An 18,006-nucleotide genomic window follows, 5' to 3' on the forward strand; every position below is an offset into this window, starting at 1 on the left:
GACAATCTTGAGGGAGTTGTACTTCTCATGGTTCACACCCATCACAAACATGGAGGCATCCGCAGAAGGGGCAGAAATGATGACCCACTTGGCTCTACCCTTCAAGTGAAGACACCCAGCCTTCTCCAAGGTAGTGAAGACACCAGTAGAGTCCACAACATATTCAGCACCAGCATCGCCCCATTTGATGTTGGTGGGATCTTGCTCCTAGAAGATGATGATGGGCTTTCCATTGATGACAAGCTTCCCATTCTCAGCCTTGTCTGTGCCTTTGAACTTTCCATGGATGGAATCATACTGGAACATATAGACCATGTAGTTGAGGTCAATGAAGGGGTCATTGATGGCGACAATATCCACTTTGCCAGAGTTAAAAGCAGCCGTGGTGACCAGGCGCCCAATACGGCCAAATCCGTTCTCTTTGACCTTCACCATTGTGTCTCAGAGTCGCAGCTCTGCGACAGGAGGGTGAGCATCCTATACCTGCATTTTTAAGTGTACAGTATAGTGTTAACTGTATGCCCTTTGCTGTGCAACAGAGCTAACTTTTCATCTTATAAAACTATTTCAATTGAACGACAACTCCCTCCTTCCTTCCTGCCCATAGCCCCTGGCAACTACCATTCTACTCCCCGTTTCTAAGAATTTTTCTTAGATAGCGCATATAAGTGGAATCATATGTCTTTTTGTAACGAGCTTATTTCACTTAGCATAATGACCTCAAGATTCATCTATATCATAGCATATGATGGGATTTTCTTCTTTTTTAAAGGCAGAGTAATATTCCATTGTATGTGTATAGCATATTTTCTTTATCCATCCATCCACAGGTAAGCATGTAAGTTGCTTCAGTGTCTTGGTTGTTGTTATTAATGCTGCAGAGAGCGTGTGTGTGCACATATCTCTTCAAGATCTTGTTTTCACTTCTTTTGGGTATATACCCGGAAATGGGATTGCTGGGTCATATGATCATTCTATTTTTAATTTTTTTAGTAACCTCCATGCAATTTTCCATAGCAGGCATACCGTTATACATCTCTACCAAGAGGGCACAAGGGTCCCAGTTTCTCCACATTCTTGCCAACACTTGTTTTCTGTTGTTTTATTAATTTTTATAATGACCGTCCCAACAGAAGTGAGATGGTCCTCATTGTGGTTTTGATTTACATTTTTCTCATGATTAGTGATGTTGAGCATCTTTCCATATGCTCCTTGGCTATTTATATATCTTCTTTGGAGAAATGGCTTTTGCTCATTTTTTAATTGGTTTCGTTGTTGTTGTTGTCGAGTTGTAGTTCTTTAAATATTTGGGATATTAGCTCCTTATTGGATATGTGGTTTGAAAATATATTCTCTCGTGCTGTAGGTTGCCTTTTCATTTTGTTGATTGTTCCCTTTGCCACACAGACATTATTAAGTTTGATGTAGTGCCATTTGTCTATTTTTCCTTGTGTTGCCTGTGGTTCTGGTGTCATATCCAAGAAATCACTACCAAATCCAGTGTCATGAAGCTTTCCCCTGTTTTTTTCCTAGGGATTTTATAATCGCAGGTCTTAACATATAGGCCTTTAATCCATTTTGAGTTAATTTTTGCATATGGTATAAGGTAAGGGTATAACTTCATTCTTCCACACGTAGATATCCAGTTTCCCCAGAGCTGTTTGTTGAAGACACACATCATCGTCTTAAGTGACTTAAAATGAGAGCACAGTTCACAAGTGGAAAGATAATGGCTAGACTTTTATCCTTCATATGTATGTGACTTTCCTTAATAATATATAGTATGAAACATTTTATTTAAAATACCCTTTTTCTTATTATGATAATCATTTTGCTATTTATATATATATATATATATATATATATATATAATATATATACACACACACACACACACACATATACACCATATATATATATGTGTATATATATATATATATACACATACATATCAAATTATTATGCCGTATACCTTAATTGACAGCGTTATATGTCAGTTATATCTCAATAAAACAGGAAGAAGTACCAAGTACCCTTTCCGTCATCTCGTCACCGGCATCCCATATTCTGTCACGTGCCATGGTTCCTGTTCTCTGCCTGGAACAGTGAATTCTTGTTTGTCTTTTAAGATTCAGCCCACATATGGCCTCCTCTGACTCTCTCAACTTCACTCCCACAAGTTGTACTTCCACACTCCATTGTAAAATTATATTTGCATATCCTTTGCTCCCACAAGAACGTAAGCTCTGTGTGGACAGAGACAGTGTCCAGTTCATCTTTATAACCCCAACAGATAACACAGATCCTGACACCCAGTGGTCGCTTAGCAAAATTTAATGAATGAGCAGTCAGAGCGACTGTAAAACAGTGAAGGTAGGGTGCCTAAGTTTTGTATGTAACTAGCTGAGCTTCTTTCTCTTCGATTCTAAAATTAGGAGCTGGATTGTTCTCCGAGATCCCTTTTGGCTCCAACAGTCTATGAAAATTGCATAGGGAGTTCTTATCCAAGTACTCCCAGAGCTCCATTCCCACAAATCCCACAGGATCTTACATCAAATAGGACAACATCTTAACTTTTTTTGGTCGAGGGATGGGGGATCCTAAGGAATTTTGCCATTCGAGTCAGGCGAAGTATGCTGCCTAAGCCTCATCAGTGTTTCTGATTCCAGCAGCTCTGTCCCTCATCACAGGCAGTGCGTGCCCACCCACCTTCCTTGGGCCTCACTGTGTTCATTTCTAAAATTGGGAAGATCTCACAGCGTCATCAGTGTTCACATTTCAGTATGTCCATGTTCAAAGGGGGAATGAATGTATTTTGAAAAAGCGTATTTGATATTCTAATGTTATATAAGGAAAATAAAAAAAATTTTTTGTGTAATACTTACAGAAATGTAGTTTTATGAAAATTCAACTGTTGGGAATATGCAGAAGATAGAAGAAATTTTAACGGCCATGGTGAAATGTACATCATTTTTGAGGGAGTGTGAGATTTTTATAGTCATCAGAAGGGGTCATGGGTTAAAGATGGTCATGAAACACTACATTAGTTTCTGTTCCTATTCTAATTTTCTGTGATTCTATAATGATGAAAATTTCACAGAAGGCTTCAGTGGGATGAGCCTTACTTACTTCTCTTGTACATATGAGTCGCACCTATAGTTTTCATTTGCTTGTTTATTTTTCTAAATTGAATCCTGACTCTACTACTCACAGCTATGTGACCATGGGCAAATCGCTTAATTTTTCTAAGCCTCAATTTTTTCATCTGTTACAAGAATATAATACCTTCTTTATAAGATTGCAGTGAGAATCAAATTAGATAATTAAAGCTCTTAGCTTAGCGGCTAGCATGTCATAAATGTTCTGTTCATGTTAGTTATTGTTAGGGATGTGGAGGTGAAATTAAGCACACTTCTCCTTGGTTTGACTTTGAAACCTTAAGTGTTGGATATAGAAATCAGCAAAACGGAATTTAAAATATATTATTATTGGCAGTTCTGGTTAGTATCTGAGGCCCTAATACCTCTGCCATTGCATGTAGACCAGAACTATCCAGTAGGACCTTCTGTGATGACACAAGTGTTTTGTGTCTGTGCTGTCCAGTATAGTAGCCATTAGCTACATGTGACTACTGAGTATTTGAAATGTGACTAGTGAGACTGTAGAACTGAATTTTAAAATTTAAGTTAATGAAAATAGCTACATGTGTCTAGTGGCCACTGTGTTGGGACAGTGCAGGTCTAGACATTGAGACCACTCACCCAAGGAGAGATTGGATCAGCACAGAAGACAGACTTATTAGAATTGCTGCCTCATACCCTTTCCATGCCAGGAATGCAGTCAGAGATCTGGGCCCTCAGACATGCTTCTAGAAGGCCAGCCAGAGTCCTGACCCCAGACTTTTGAACACTATAGCAATTGAGCAGATACTTCTGAGAGGGCCTGGAACAGGTGAGACCATGCCAGGCAAGTCACTCTTCCCTGGACAGAGAAAATGGACTCCTCTTCCCAGTATTAAAGGGCAAACAGACTTATTTTGTGGCTAAAGCTAGGAAGCCTCTGTGGATAGGACTAGTTCCTCTTACAATGGTAGAGACTAAATGTTGTACACAGCATTTTTTTAACAATAAATTTTAAACTTTTAATGCATTAATGATAAAGACTTGTTTATATTTTGCATCATTCTACACTTTAATATGACCCTATTTTTTTTCTTGTGTACTTGTGAATTTTTTTTTTTTTACCACGTAACTGGATGATCTAAGTGGAGCTTATCTGTCAGACAGAGTGAACACAGATACTTGAAACTACAATTAAAATGTTTTGTAAGCCTTTGCCTTGAATTCAGTCTTATCTCATTTATACTGACCATGGCTTTTGGTATGCTTATGAAAAGTCAGCTGCTGCTTTGTAGTTTTTTTCCTTCATATTTTTTCCATTGATGTTAAATATTAAAGGGCATCCTAGGTCATATAGCTTGTTTTGAGAAAGGGGAAGTTGATGTTTATTTTGAAACTTTCCCAAAGGAGCATTTTGCTTGTATAGACTAGCCACATGGACAGTAACTGTAGCTTTGTGGTACGGGGCAGCCTCTTGTCCATGAGTGACTAAGTGAGTTAGAAATGACTGTATTTTGGAAACAGATCTTACATTTGGAAATTTGTCTTAAGTCACCATCATATTTATAGCCCCCTACTCATTTTATTAAAATAAACAGTGATTACACTTTTAACTCTCAGTTGATATCCTTTCTCATCAAGTATATTCAGACTATTAAATAGTGGCCTCAAAGACCCATATATAATTATGGGATATGAGCAGTTATATTAATGACGATGTAATTTATATAGTGAGGATATAGCATATTTAAAGAATCTTTCAATTAGAAGAGACCATTTAATCTACATGCATAAAAATTTCAATTAAAATATCTTTGCTAAATTTCTTGTCAGATTTTATTGTATTTTATATGGTTCAGTTGATTGAAATATCCTTGAAAATATTTATTGCCTGGCAATGGTAAAGCATTTTAAGCATCTACTACTGTGCGTTAGGCATTGTACTAAGTATTTTATATATACTATCTCATTTAATTCTCACAACACCCCTTCAGATAGGCGATACCACTGGTTTACACTGATTTACAGATGTGAAGACTTCTCTGGACCTCAGTTTTCTCTCTCTCATACTCGGGTTAATATTATCCATTTTAGTGTGTTATGAAGATTAAATGAAATAATACATGCCCACCCACCTTGAAGTTAGTACTCAGTACATGATAGTTGCTGTTGTTAATCTTGTCTTACTATTTTTGATTTTGTTTTAAATAGGTAATACTTTTTGTGGTGTAAAAGTACAAAAAGATATTAAACAGTGAAAAGTCTCCCTCCGTCCCCCAGTCATCTGGCGCTTACACCCATTTTACTAGTGTGTTGTGTGTCTTCCAGAGTGTCCATATGCAAAAGTATTGAATGTATATTTTTATTATTTCCTTTTACAGAAAATATTACAAGTATTAACACTGTTCCAGAACTTGCTTTTTTTTTTTTTAACTTAACACTTTTTTAATTTACCACTGGGAAATCCATCTATACCATTGCCCAGAGAATTTTTCATTCATTTAGCTGCGTAGTATTCCATTGTTTGGAAATATTATAATTTCTTTAGCTTGTTGATGGAGACTTGAGTTTCTAATCTTTTGCTATTACAAACAGTGCTTCAGTGAATAATCTTGTACATATGGCATGTTGCGTTCGTGCAATTATATATGTAGGATAAATTCCAAGAAGCAGAATTGCTGGGTCAAAGGGAATATGCATTTGTAATTTTTGTAAGTATTGCCAAATTGCCTTCCATAAGGATTGTGCCAATTACACTCCCACCAGCAATATATGAGAGCGCCTGTTTTCTCTCAGCTTCACCACAGAATTTATCAAATGTTTGGACTTTTGCCAATCTAATAGGTGAAAAGCGAATCTGTTAATTTTAATTTGCATTTCTCTTATGAATGAGGTCGAGCTTTACATTTGTTTAAGAACCTTTGCAGTCTCATGAACTTCCCAGATATATTGGATTCTTGATCTTTTTCTTGTTTTCTTTATATATTAGGGAAATTAGTCCAGTTTATTGTGTATCTTTTGACTTTATTTATGGATTTTTTTGACTAGACAATTTTTTTTTATGTAGTGAAATTTATCATCATTTTTTTCCTGTATAACTTCTGGATTTTGAATTCATCTGTTTGGGGAAATTTTTTTTTATATGTCCTGCACATTTCTTACATTTATTCTTAGATATTTGCGATTGTTGCTATTATCAATGGAGTCTTCATACGGAATGTATGAAGGCTGCTGATTTCCATGTTAACTTTGTATATTTTTTATAATACCAGATTTTCTGTTTGTAATAGTTTTTCATGAGTTCTTATAGGATTTCCATAAATACAAGAATATTATTAATATACAGTAATATATAGAATAATGTAATGATTTCTGTTTACTTCTTTTATTTCCATTTTTATACCTCTGACTACTTTCTCTTGCCTAGTGTCGTTGCTGCTATTATTGTAATCACCACCACCACCACCACCACCACAGTACTTGGCATTAAGCTAAAAGTTGGTGTATGGTAAATGTTTATTCTCTCTTTAAATTGCAACATAAATATCTCTAAAATGTAGTCAGTGTTATTTGACTATTAAGACAAATTTTAAGGAGTGAAAATGTGTTTGTAGTCTAATGACCCTTTCCTGCAATGCTTATAAGAGCCTATATTAAACAGGGTGGTGTTTTGGTTTTTGTTTGTTTGCCATTGTTGAAAAATATTGTTTCTGATCATTCTGTTAATTGTGGGTCTTTTATATAATGCCTTCTATGTTTTATAGTTTGGGGCTATAACAACTTATTTCCTGCCACTTTTTCTGTTGGAATTATTTAAGTCATGTTTCTGTCTGGTCCCTGGGGGTACTGCCAGCCCAGGTCAACTTTAAATTCTTGGTATGAGTCTTTCTGGGCTATCAGGTAATGTGAATTTGGTATGAAAATATTTTATGAAGGTTGGTTTGTGGTTATAAAGTCTCAGAAGAAAAAAAATTTTTCGACAGGCAGTGTTCCTTATCAGGTGTTGGGGGGGTGCTTATTTCTAATTTGCTCTGTCATTTTGGGGGGTTCCAGCTTTATTGGGCTGTCCTGTGTATTCAGCTGACTAAGAAAGTAGCCACTTAAAATCACCTTGTTTGCCAGATACCACCATTCAGACAAAAATTGTGTTCTGTTTTCCTTTCTGGGTTCCCCTTTTCACTTTTGGGCCTTTGTGAATTCCTTAAACACTTGCCAGCCTATAGAATCAGGTAAAATGAATGTTTTTGTAGTCTATCAGAATCTTTAGTTGTCTTCTATTAGGGTACATATTTTGCCACATGGCTGAAACAGAAGTCCTTTAGTAAAATAGGACCTTTTACTTTTTTTAACATGTTGTCTTACATGATGTAGAAACAATACATATTACAGATAGGGAGAAAGAGACAATTCATGCGTAACTATATTATGGTTCTTGATTTCATGAAAATGTTGATTCAAAATACAATACAAAGCCCTCCTCCCACACACCAAAAAAAAAACACAAAAAACAAAAAACAAAACAAAACTTTTAAAATATATTGGAGAGAATTACAGTAGTACTTAAAGATTGTGGTCTTCTAAGTCAGTCAGACCTGGGTTTCCATCCGAATTCCCTCACTGTGTTTCCTTTAATAATTTCTTTAAATTCTTAGCAGTTTATTTATCTGTAAAATGGGATAAGTGAGGACAGGTTTGAGGACCAAAAGAGATAATATATATAGAAGACTCTGCCTAGTGCCTGACAGAGTAAATGTTAGCTACTTTTAATTTTAGTCATTCTCTTTTCCAGAAGTGTTCAAGGTGCCAATACATAGTGTTAAATGTAAAACATCTCACGTTATACATGTAATAGCATAAAATTGAGTACAGGTTTGTGGAAAACACTACTGTAAAGGGAAAAACAAAGAAGGCACTGCAGGGTCAAAAGGAGGAAAGGAGCATGAAGCTTAGCAGGTGACCGAGGCCACGGAGGCCCTCTGGCTCCACTCAGCTCCCCGAAGCGGGATTTCTTAAGGGTACTTCCTACTCTGGCTTTTTCTTTCGTGTTCTGTCCCGTTAGTTCAGGAGCACATACGTCCCTACTGCTTTGGGTCAAAAGGAGCTCTGCCAAGGGAGCTGCCCAGGGTACTTTAGAAGAAGGAAACTCGTTCCCTTCTACGTAGATCTCAAGGGTAGCTAGGGATTTTCATTGTCATCAGTTCAACAAGTAACCATTTGGTATCCCCAGAGTTCTGGAAGCACCTTATTAGAAAAGACATAATTGCATTCTTCTGAATAGAAAAATTGCTAATCAATAGGAATTTAGAAATATATATACCCTGTAGCATTAGCATGTCAAGTAGCATAAAGCGTGTAGACTTTTTTCTTCTTCTAAACTTGGTATGACTCAATCCAATTCTCGTGTAACTTTTTTATTAGGCCCCACTGTGGAGCATCAGAAATAAGAGGGAATCGTGTAGTCCACCTCCATCTGATCTTCTGCTTTATATTTTCGCTTGCCCACAGACAAGAAAAGTGTGTCTTATTCATTGTCTTTGTGTATTTCTCTTGGTACTACTATTGTCACTTTGGTTTTTAGTAAAGGAAATTGGCTTATTAGAAACGTTTGTCTTAATCCTCTATGGAAATATCAGTTTACGGGAAGGTTAAGGCAGCTCGATTGGGCTCCGCTCAGAGTCTCTGCTGCAATTGTTGGAAAGGAACCCCCAGGGAAACCCCGGAGCACAGGCAGTGGCTGTGCAGAAGACAGCACTCCAGATGCTTTATCAGGTGCTGTCGGGAGAGCAGAAATAATGGTCTGAAGACGGAAATGCTGATGTCTCCACTTTCCCAACTTAGCACAAACATCTTCTTTATCTTCGGTGGATTTTGGTGCCACAGAGGCGGCTCTAAGAAGCCTTAAATGCAAGTGGGATTGCTTTTAGAATCCCATCTTTAAAAGCATGGCGTTTGGGATTTCTTCGACTTGAATTCTTTTTTCAAAGGAAGTGGAGTCATAGCATCCACTGTCAGTGCCATTCCTCTTTCTGTGATGACTCATTCACTGTTTACATCAAAGGATGAAGGAATGAGAGACGTAAACATAAATAGATAAGTGAACAAACAAAAAGCTTTGCTGCCTTTGTCATACTGCAAAAGGGCCTGACTGTAACATGGGAACATAGCAGCTATTTGATTAAAACTTTAAGGTTTTCCTGGAAACTTTGACGCGTGTCTGATTTTTTTCTTTTTTAAATAGCACTATAACATGGAAGAAGTACCTTAGAATGCTGTGGTTGCAGTGGGACTTTTGAACACATCCCCCATCCCAGTCACCACAGGTGCTGGTATGACATGACATACTCTCACTGCCGGAGCTTGCTTGCCCACTGACGTGTTCATCTTCTGGAAGGCTCAAAGATGATTTGTAAATTATTTGCTTCTTGTACCCATGCAGTTTTTTTCAAAACCGTCTTAACCATTTCTAAGTTCAGCGGTATTGAATACATTCATAGTGTTATATAACTGTCATCACCATCTGTCTCCATAACTCTTTTCATCTTGTAAAACAGAAACCCTATGCCCATTAAACAATAACTCTCCATTCCCTCCTTCCCCCTAACCCCTGACAACCACCATTCTGCTTTCTGTCTTTATGAATTTGACTACGTATCTCATATAAGTGGAAGCTTACAATATTTATTGTCTTTTTGTGACTTGCCTTATTTCACTTAGCATAATATCCTCAAGGTTCATCTATGTTGTAGCATATTGCAGAATTTCCTTTCTTTTTAAGGCTGAGTAACATTCTACATTTTGCATATTCATTCAGCCATCCGTGGACACTTGGGTTACTTTCATGTTTTAGTTATTGTGAATAATGCTGCTATGAACATGGGTGTGCAAATCTCTTCAAAACCTTGCTTTCCATTCTTTAAGGTATATACCGAGAAGAGGATTAGCTAGGCCATTTGGTAATTCTATTATTAATTTTTCAAGCAACTTCCATACTATTTTCTGCAGTGGCTATACTATTTTACATTTCCACCAACAGTGCTCAAGGTTTCCAATTTCTCCACATCCTTGCCAATACTGGCTGGGTTTTTTTTTGATAGTAGCCATCATAATGGATGTGAGGTGGTGACTCATTGTAGTTTTGATTTGTATTTCTGTACCGATCATTAACGTTGAACATTTTTTCATGTGCTTATTGACCATTTATATTTATCTTCGGAGAAATGTCTATTCCAGTCTTTTGCCCACTCATACAGCTTTATTAAAAGCAAAACAAGTAGCTTTGCAGTGTGGGGAGGCAATTTTAAGTGGTAAGAACTCAAGCTGTGGAGTTAGACAGCTCCAGGTTGGCATTCCAGCTTCACCAGCTATGTGACCTTCGGCAAGTTCCGTTATTTCCAAGCTTCTGTTTCATCCGTAAAATGGGGAGAATAGTCAAATCTATCTCATTGAGTTGTTTTGGGATTACATAAGCTACTATAATGGACATCAAATGTATGGCATAGTATTTGGCCTGTAGTAAATGTTTAATAAATATTAGCTGCTGTATTGTTGGAAACATGAGTCAGTCATAAAAAAAACACCTTTTGTTTCAGAGTTGTCTTCCTATTTTGATGGAAGTATAGTTTATTACATTTTTGAGAATTTTCATTTGTTTTTCCAGTTTGTGCTACTTATTTTCTTAGTCACTGTAATTTTAGGTGAAACCATTTGAAATTGTAATTTTTGTGTGTTATAAATGATTGAATATTAGCAGTTTCGTGGGATAAACATCAAGTAATAGAAACTATCTGAGCGTCTAATAGCTGCCGGAGTGCCTGATATGCTATTTCATTCATTCTTTCCAGCTCCCCTACAAGGTATACATTATTTTCCCTGTTCCGAGGTGAGGAAACTGAGGCTTAAAGAGGTGAATGCTCTTGCCTGAGTTTATACAACTAGTCAGTAGCCAAGCCGGAATTCAAACCCAGGTCTGTTGAATCCAAAGCTCATTTGTTTTCTTTCCAATTTCTGCCACATGGACAGTCTCAGAGACACCCCTCCCCTACCTTTTTGTGCCTAGTGAACATGAAAGTAAGAGAAACTGCACTGATTCTTCTTAGTTGCCAGTGATCTGAGCTTTCTTCAATGCAGTGGCCACGATGCAGTAGGTAGTTCTGTGTTCATGTGCGTTTTGTGCTTTTGTCTCTTTTGTATTTGGAACACAGAATCTGCAGTGTTGGCTGCAGTCACCTAGGCTCTGCCTGAACCCATTTCTCATGGCCATCATCATCTCCACCTTTTACTGAGCATCTGTCTGTGCAGGAAATGTGCTAGGTGCTTTATCCACAGTGTCTCAGAGAGGGAGGGAGAGAGCTGTCTTAACTCCACAGTGTCTCGGTATCCCTATAATTAGAGAGAGAAGGGGCGAAATCTTTTATAGGATGGAAGGAAACCGAGGCTAAATGAGATTGTATTATTTAGCTAAGGACACAAGACCCTTTAGTCTATCTTACTTCAGCTTCCAGGTCTTTTTCTACTACTTCCTATTTCCTCCTCCCATTCTTAGAGAGGTTTTCATAGAAAGGAAACAAGGATTGCTTTTTCTACAGAGTGATCCGTAGCATACTTTTGTGTGTTATCTCTATTGATTTTTTCCATTTCCTTTATTTTTCTACTTCCTTTCGCTCTTATCTTTCCCTTTTTCTTTTCTTTCTTTCTTCCTTTCCTCCATCAGTTTCTCTCTCCCTCCCTCTCTCACCCTTTTTCTGTCTCCTTCTCCATTTCTTTCTCTTTCCCCTCCCCCTCCCTTCCTTCCTTCCTTCCTTCCTTCCTCATACCTAATGAAGCTTAAATACCAAGATTAGGAAACTACTTAATATATTTCCTAAAGGAAATTGGATTCTTGAGATATTCCCATTTGATTTTTTTTTTCTGGCACTAAAAATTATCTCTAAGTTTAATTTGCTTTCAGAGGAATTACCATCTTGTAAGGTATGCTACTAAAACAAGTTAGATTCAATTCCTATCAGTTTCAAAAAGAGTGACCTTCTCAGACTTCGAATGGAATTTTTTAAATTATAGAATGTGGAAGTAATTGCTTAATGTCTGAGTTCAAGATAGCGACAGCATATTTGGAGTTCTAAGGAAAGCCTTTTGGACCTAGCACCCTGCTTATTCCTAACCTAGACGACAAAAACCAACTTTCTCACTCCATGAGCTGTTGGTGAAACCTCTTCTGTTTGCGGGTGGAGGTTGCACGCGCTTTCTTTGTTGTTCCATTGTTTCCTTTAGGGTGAGGGAGAATAATTAAGGAGAACATCTTTTCTGAGCAGCTGGAATCAAATTCCAGCTGACTGCAGCACCTGCGAAGATGGCACCTCCGCCTCTGGGTGGCAGGGTGGGATGCCAGCCGTGGAGTCTGTGACAACGGGCTACAAAGTGCAGAGACGCGGCCATGCCGCCCCACTCCTGTCCTTCTGTGAGCTTCCAATGGCAGTGATGCCAGTGAATGCAAAGTGTCTGTTTTAAACTAATTAGAGGGATGATTTGTGAAACAGTGGCTATTTATTTAATTAATCACCAGCACAATGCCATAAAACCCATATTTTAGAAATCTCTGTTAGTTCGCCATGTGGTTAATAGATTGGGGCACATTAAAAAGTGACGTGGTGATGTATTAAAAATGTCCCACCTAAGACTCCTTCAGGAAGGAGTGGAAGCTGTCTGCTCTCGGGTACTCAAATTTGACCTGTCTGAGGTTTTAATATTTACAAAGGCATTTATCTTTTGACTAGCATCTTCATTAGGACATCTCGAGACTGGAATATTGCAAAATATAAAAATGTTTGTAGAATAACTTTCAAAATTAAAGATAATTTTATTAACAGTTTCTCTTAACTCTATTTTCCCATTAAATTATACTATTTTTACTAACCATAGCAGGGTCTACTATAACATATGTTATTTTCCATTTTGGGGTAAGGGAGTCATTTAATTAACTAAATAATAAATGCAATAGCGTTTTTGTTTTGCATTTTGTTCTTCCCTTGTATTACTTTTGTTTGAATGGACACAGGGATATAAACACTCTACTTGTTCAATCTCAGCCCAGGTGAATTGTCATTTTTGGATAGTAAGAAAAAAGATAGAATTGACTTGCTCAAGAGATGACACTAGCATTAAAAGTGAGAAGAAATGAAGAAATGGCTTAGATTGTAACAAATGATAGTGGTTTTTATACAAACTTGTAGTTGATTTTCAGTATACATAAGTGTGTGTATGTGCAGGCCATCTTGCGTTTTAATGGTATTTGAAGCTAAATTGGTATGTCTGTGATTTACTCTTTTTGTTTGTTTGTTTGTTTAAAAAATTATGCTGAATAGTCAATGTTACTGCTTAAGCAGTCCCCCCAAAATTTAAGATCATGTATGAAAATGTGTTGCTCAGGTGGATGCTTATAAGGAAATCGTCCAGCTCTTAGGATTGTATTTCTCTGCTGTGTTGTATAATTACCTACTCTGTTAGAAGGGGAGCTGGAATAAAACATGAGTATGTTAATGCAGCCTGGAGCTGATGTGGTGGTGATGATTACAATGCAGATAAAGCATTTCTCATAACTGCCGTTGCCTACTGGAGCCTTTGAAACATCTGGACCTTTAATTGAAAAATAGTGTGGTGCTGCGCAAGGCAGACATGCTAAGTGAAGTCACTAATTTAGAATACAAAAGTATAATTGATAAAGTGTTTTATTTACATTGTATTTAAATATTCATACTTTGTTATGCTTTGTATAACGGAATTACTGGGTTAAATTTTCATGAACATAGACAGTTTAAATGAGATAAATTAAGTGAAAATGTTAATGCAATTTTACACTGGAGCTAAAAAACTATTTACTCTCGGGGAGTGAGTACTTCTGTATCTATGGGGGCATTTTAGGGAAGCAAATAGGTTAGTTCTTATTCTTTGGGTTTTGTGTTTTAGGAGAAATAACCAGCACTTGGTAACATCATTGCATTTCATTCACGTTATTGCTATCCTATCTTGTTATTTAGTTTAAAAAAATAAAGTGTTTCTTGGCATAATGGTAAATGGCTCTAATGGCAACATTATCGCCCAATAAACCAAAGCCTTCCCCACCTCTCCCGGGCAGGTTATCAGAGCCTGCCCAGGAGAGCAGAAGAGCTGGTGAAGGGCGTGCAATTAACCTTTGTCCTGCATTCGCAGCAGGGGAACTGACCTAGCAGCCTTCCGAGGAAATCCAATTTAATTTAAAATGAATTTGAAAAGACAAATTAGCCATATCTATTTTAATAAGATAAAATCCCGATTCTCCCTGTGTCTGGTTTAGTTAGGACCTCAGAGGAGATTGGACTGACTAAGACCCAGGATGAACAGGAGGGAAATTAAGCCAGGGGGCTGAGGAAAGACCCAGGAGACCCCTGTACCCGGGCGACTTGTCAGTTTCTGCCAGTGAGCAGGTCTTGCGCTGCCTGTTTCTGCAGAGGGTTGCAACCTGAGCTGGGCCTTTGTCTAACTCAGACCTTTTGCTTTTGTTGGAGCTTGATGCCATGTTGATGTCATACGCTGCTTGCCTGTCTCTCCAAGGACCAGATTGTTATTTTCCTCCTTTGTCATTATCAAAGCACATTTGGGTACTGCCACCTGGGTAGCCACGTTTAGTAACAGATACACCTTACGATTACTGATGAGACTCTTCACCCAACAGTAAGGATTCTCTGGGGCTAAGGAGTTGTCCTCGGCCACTGCTTTTTGAAAAGCGAAGCAGAGGGTTCTGCCTGCTCTTGGAGGAGCAGTCGTTTCCTTGTGTTTTCACCTCTGCAACGTGGTCAGTGAGGGTTTATTGAGCCACTTCTGTGTGCCCAGGACCATGGAAATCTGAGATAGTTTCTGCCTTCTGCCCTAGTGTCCCCTTCAGTACCACAGGTCCCCCTGCACACCTGCAGGTGTGTGGGACCGGTGAGGCTGAGGGAGGAGCAGGTCAGACTTTTCCTGGGAGTGTCAGCCAGACGGCTGTTTCTGACCCACAGACGAGGACTCCCAGTTTGGAAACAGTGGCAGTGACGTGACCTTTCCTGGGTACTCTGGCCTCCCCGAGTTCTTCAGGATGAGGACTCGCTGGGAGGGCAGCGTTTCACAGCCGTTCATACCTGGGTTAGAAGCTCGATCCCTGCTAGCTGAGGGATTTGGAGCAGCCTGCTCAATGAACTTGTAGTTCCTCAGCTTGGGAAGGGCTTGGGCAGTCCTCAGTAGGACTGTTGGGCATCTTAAGTTAGGTAAAGGACAGAAAATACTCAGACCCAGCAGCTATGACCTGCCAGTCGTGAAGAGCTGCGGGGCAGACACAAAAGACTGTATGGAGGCATGTGCCCTGTGCACCGTCTCACCCCACCGAGGCTGGCAGCGCCGTAGCTGGCTGGCCTTTCTTCGCGTTGCCCGGCTGATTACCTTAGTGAGCAGTGCAACGCGCAGGGAGCTTTTATTCTTTAAAGTACTTGGTACTGACAGTTTTATCCAGTGGGTCCTGTTTTCCTCCTCAATTCTAAAAAATAAAGTTTTCTGCTACTTACTAATTTATTTTTTTCTTTTGTGGTATCCAGGAGACACGGGGTAAAGGCCTGATCATCAGACTTTTGAGACTGCTTCTCAGTTGTAAATTTTGCGTATGGTTAGAAGTGATTCTTCCTAACAGGAAGTATTGTTCCAGAGAAATAATAATTTAGCTCTTCTTTATCTTTCTGCCGTTTATATTTCAGCAAGCATTTGCAAACTGTTAAATGCGAACTTTATCAGTTGGCTCTTTGCCATTCTTTCATTTTCATAATGTAAACACAATGTATTTTCTGTTGCATACAAGCATCTACCTCCGTCAGCAGAGGCGTGGGTCCTTTGTGTGGCCTTTTCCTATACAGAATAACACCTATCCCCGTTATTTCACATGTGCATTTTGAGGACAAAAGTGAATGTTGTAATTGGAGAAATGTAAAGCTATTTATTTCCATTTTGTCTGATGTTTTTACATTGTTTGCCAGGAGGTGCGTCAGGGACTTGAATTAATTATAATTACTGTAAAGCCGTACACTGACCGAGCAAAGAAAGTAGTAAGCGCATTTGTGCCAAGGCTATCTAATTAAATTCTAACTTTGTATAAGCTAGATGTGCATGAAAGATTACTTTTAAGAGATTTTTATGACTTCCTAAATAATGATTTAGTAAAATTTTTGAATATATCATTAAGGAACATTGAATCTTAAAGTGATAAAAGTCAAGAACCTATTGTATAGAAATTGTGGGTTTTAAAAAAACGTTCATAATTAAGGATCTAGAATATAATTTTAAGGTGTTTATTGACATTTTAAAAGTTTGTCATATTTAATCAACTGAAACCCTGCAAGAAATGAATATAATATATGCACCTGAATTATTTCCTTCAATATTTATATAATTTTACATTCTCAAAATACTTTACCGTCTGTGGAATTAAATGGCCTTGGGGTAGTTGGAGGGTTGTACCAAATTTTCCATATAATTTAGGAGGATGATAATGGCTGTACTGTAACCTTTTCTAGAGATACATCATCTAGTAATGGAGCCAAGTATACAGTCTCCATTGAGTTTTAATTTTAAAAGTTGATATTAAATCTTAAAAAGACTCATTATATTATGATAATTGATAGAGTTTAAAACATGTAATTCTTCTTTATGGTTTTAAAAAACCTATTTTTACTTTTAAAGCATATTGATTTTATTATATAAATGATTTAATAATGAAGAGGTCCCTATAGTTACCCTAGGTGATGGGGCTTAGTTCATGCAAATCACCTTTCCCTGATATTATCATCATTATAGAAGCCATTGTTTGTATAATTAAACGTAAAGTGCTGTGTAACATTAATGATCTAAGAATCCCACAATGGCTATGAAAATTCAAAATGGACACTTTACACTCCATTATGCTTTAAGATGGCTGGATCGTACTGTGTGAAAGCACCTCGTGGAACACGCTGTAACCACCCTGAGGCCGGACGACTAGAGAATGCTGTGGCTCTTCTTTCTTAATGATTGAGATAGAGGCTTTTCTCTGTTGCCTTGGCTTCTCAGCTTCATGTTTGTCTGAAGGGACATTTTGTCCAAAGATCTGCCTCGCCTGAGCAACAGCTTAAGTAACAATAATAAGAAATAATTGACATTTATATAACAGTCTGCAGTTCATTGAGCATTTTGAAGTGCTTTATTTTTACTTTGTATGCCTGTCATTCTTTTGAGGTGATGGTCTCATCTCTATTTTATGGCTGAGGAAAAAGACTTTCAGAGAGGTTATGGGCTTGCTCAAGGTTACACAGCTAATGGCTGGGAGGGCCAGGGTCCAGACCAGTTTGTAGACTCTGCAAACAAGTACCTAGCAAATATAACCCATGATGGTGAAAACTGACAGTATCAGGAACTACTTTCTGAATTTAAGACTTTAAGAAAGTGGTTGTAATTCCTGATACAGTATGGGCAGGCTTTCATTTTTTCCCCTTCATTGCTCTCTGCCTCCCCGCCTCACCCCCCTTTCTGGTAAAATTTCTTGTACAACATGAATGATTACTGGTTTTTCAGTTGATATCTTGTAAGGGCAGAATTATTTGAGGCTATTATTCAAACTTCATTTGATAACAATTAGATTGTTTAAGCTAATAGCTCTAGGCATTTTATTTTTTTTCAAAAGTGGACAGACTGTCAGAGAGAATCAAACTGTGGAGTATTTATTTTAAATAGAGAAAACCTTTCCTAAGAGCAACAACTCTCTTTCCTGTTTTAGGTCCAAGACTATAGATTTACATTTACCGTAGATGTTAGTTATAAAAAAGAAAACTTAGAAAATCACTAGCCCAAGGAAAAACTGATG

General features: G+C 37.9%; 2 protein-coding genes across 8 annotated transcripts in view; one reads left to right on the forward strand and one right to left on the reverse strand.

Annotated features, from left to right (window-relative positions):
- LOC105294854 (glyceraldehyde-3-phosphate dehydrogenase-like) overlaps positions 1-454 on the reverse strand; it is a 1,236-nt gene extending 782 nt beyond the window's left edge. Inside the window, 1 exon segment of the mRNA XM_011364279.2 lies at positions 4-454. Coding sequence (XP_011362581.1) covers positions 4-435 — 432 coding nt within the window. The 5' untranslated portion in view covers positions 436-454.
- Positions 1-18,006, forward strand: part of MAPKAP1 (mitogen-activated protein kinase associated protein 1) — a 238,846-nt gene that overhangs the window by 94,262 nt on the left and 126,578 nt on the right. The gene's annotated exons all lie outside the window — the stretch shown is intronic.

This window comes from Pteropus vampyrus, unplaced genomic scaffold, assembly GCF_000151845.1.
Source record: "Pteropus vampyrus isolate Shadow unplaced genomic scaffold, Pvam_2.0 Scaffold95, whole genome shotgun sequence".
Lineage (NCBI taxonomy): Eukaryota > Metazoa > Chordata > Mammalia > Chiroptera > Pteropodidae > Pteropus > Pteropus vampyrus.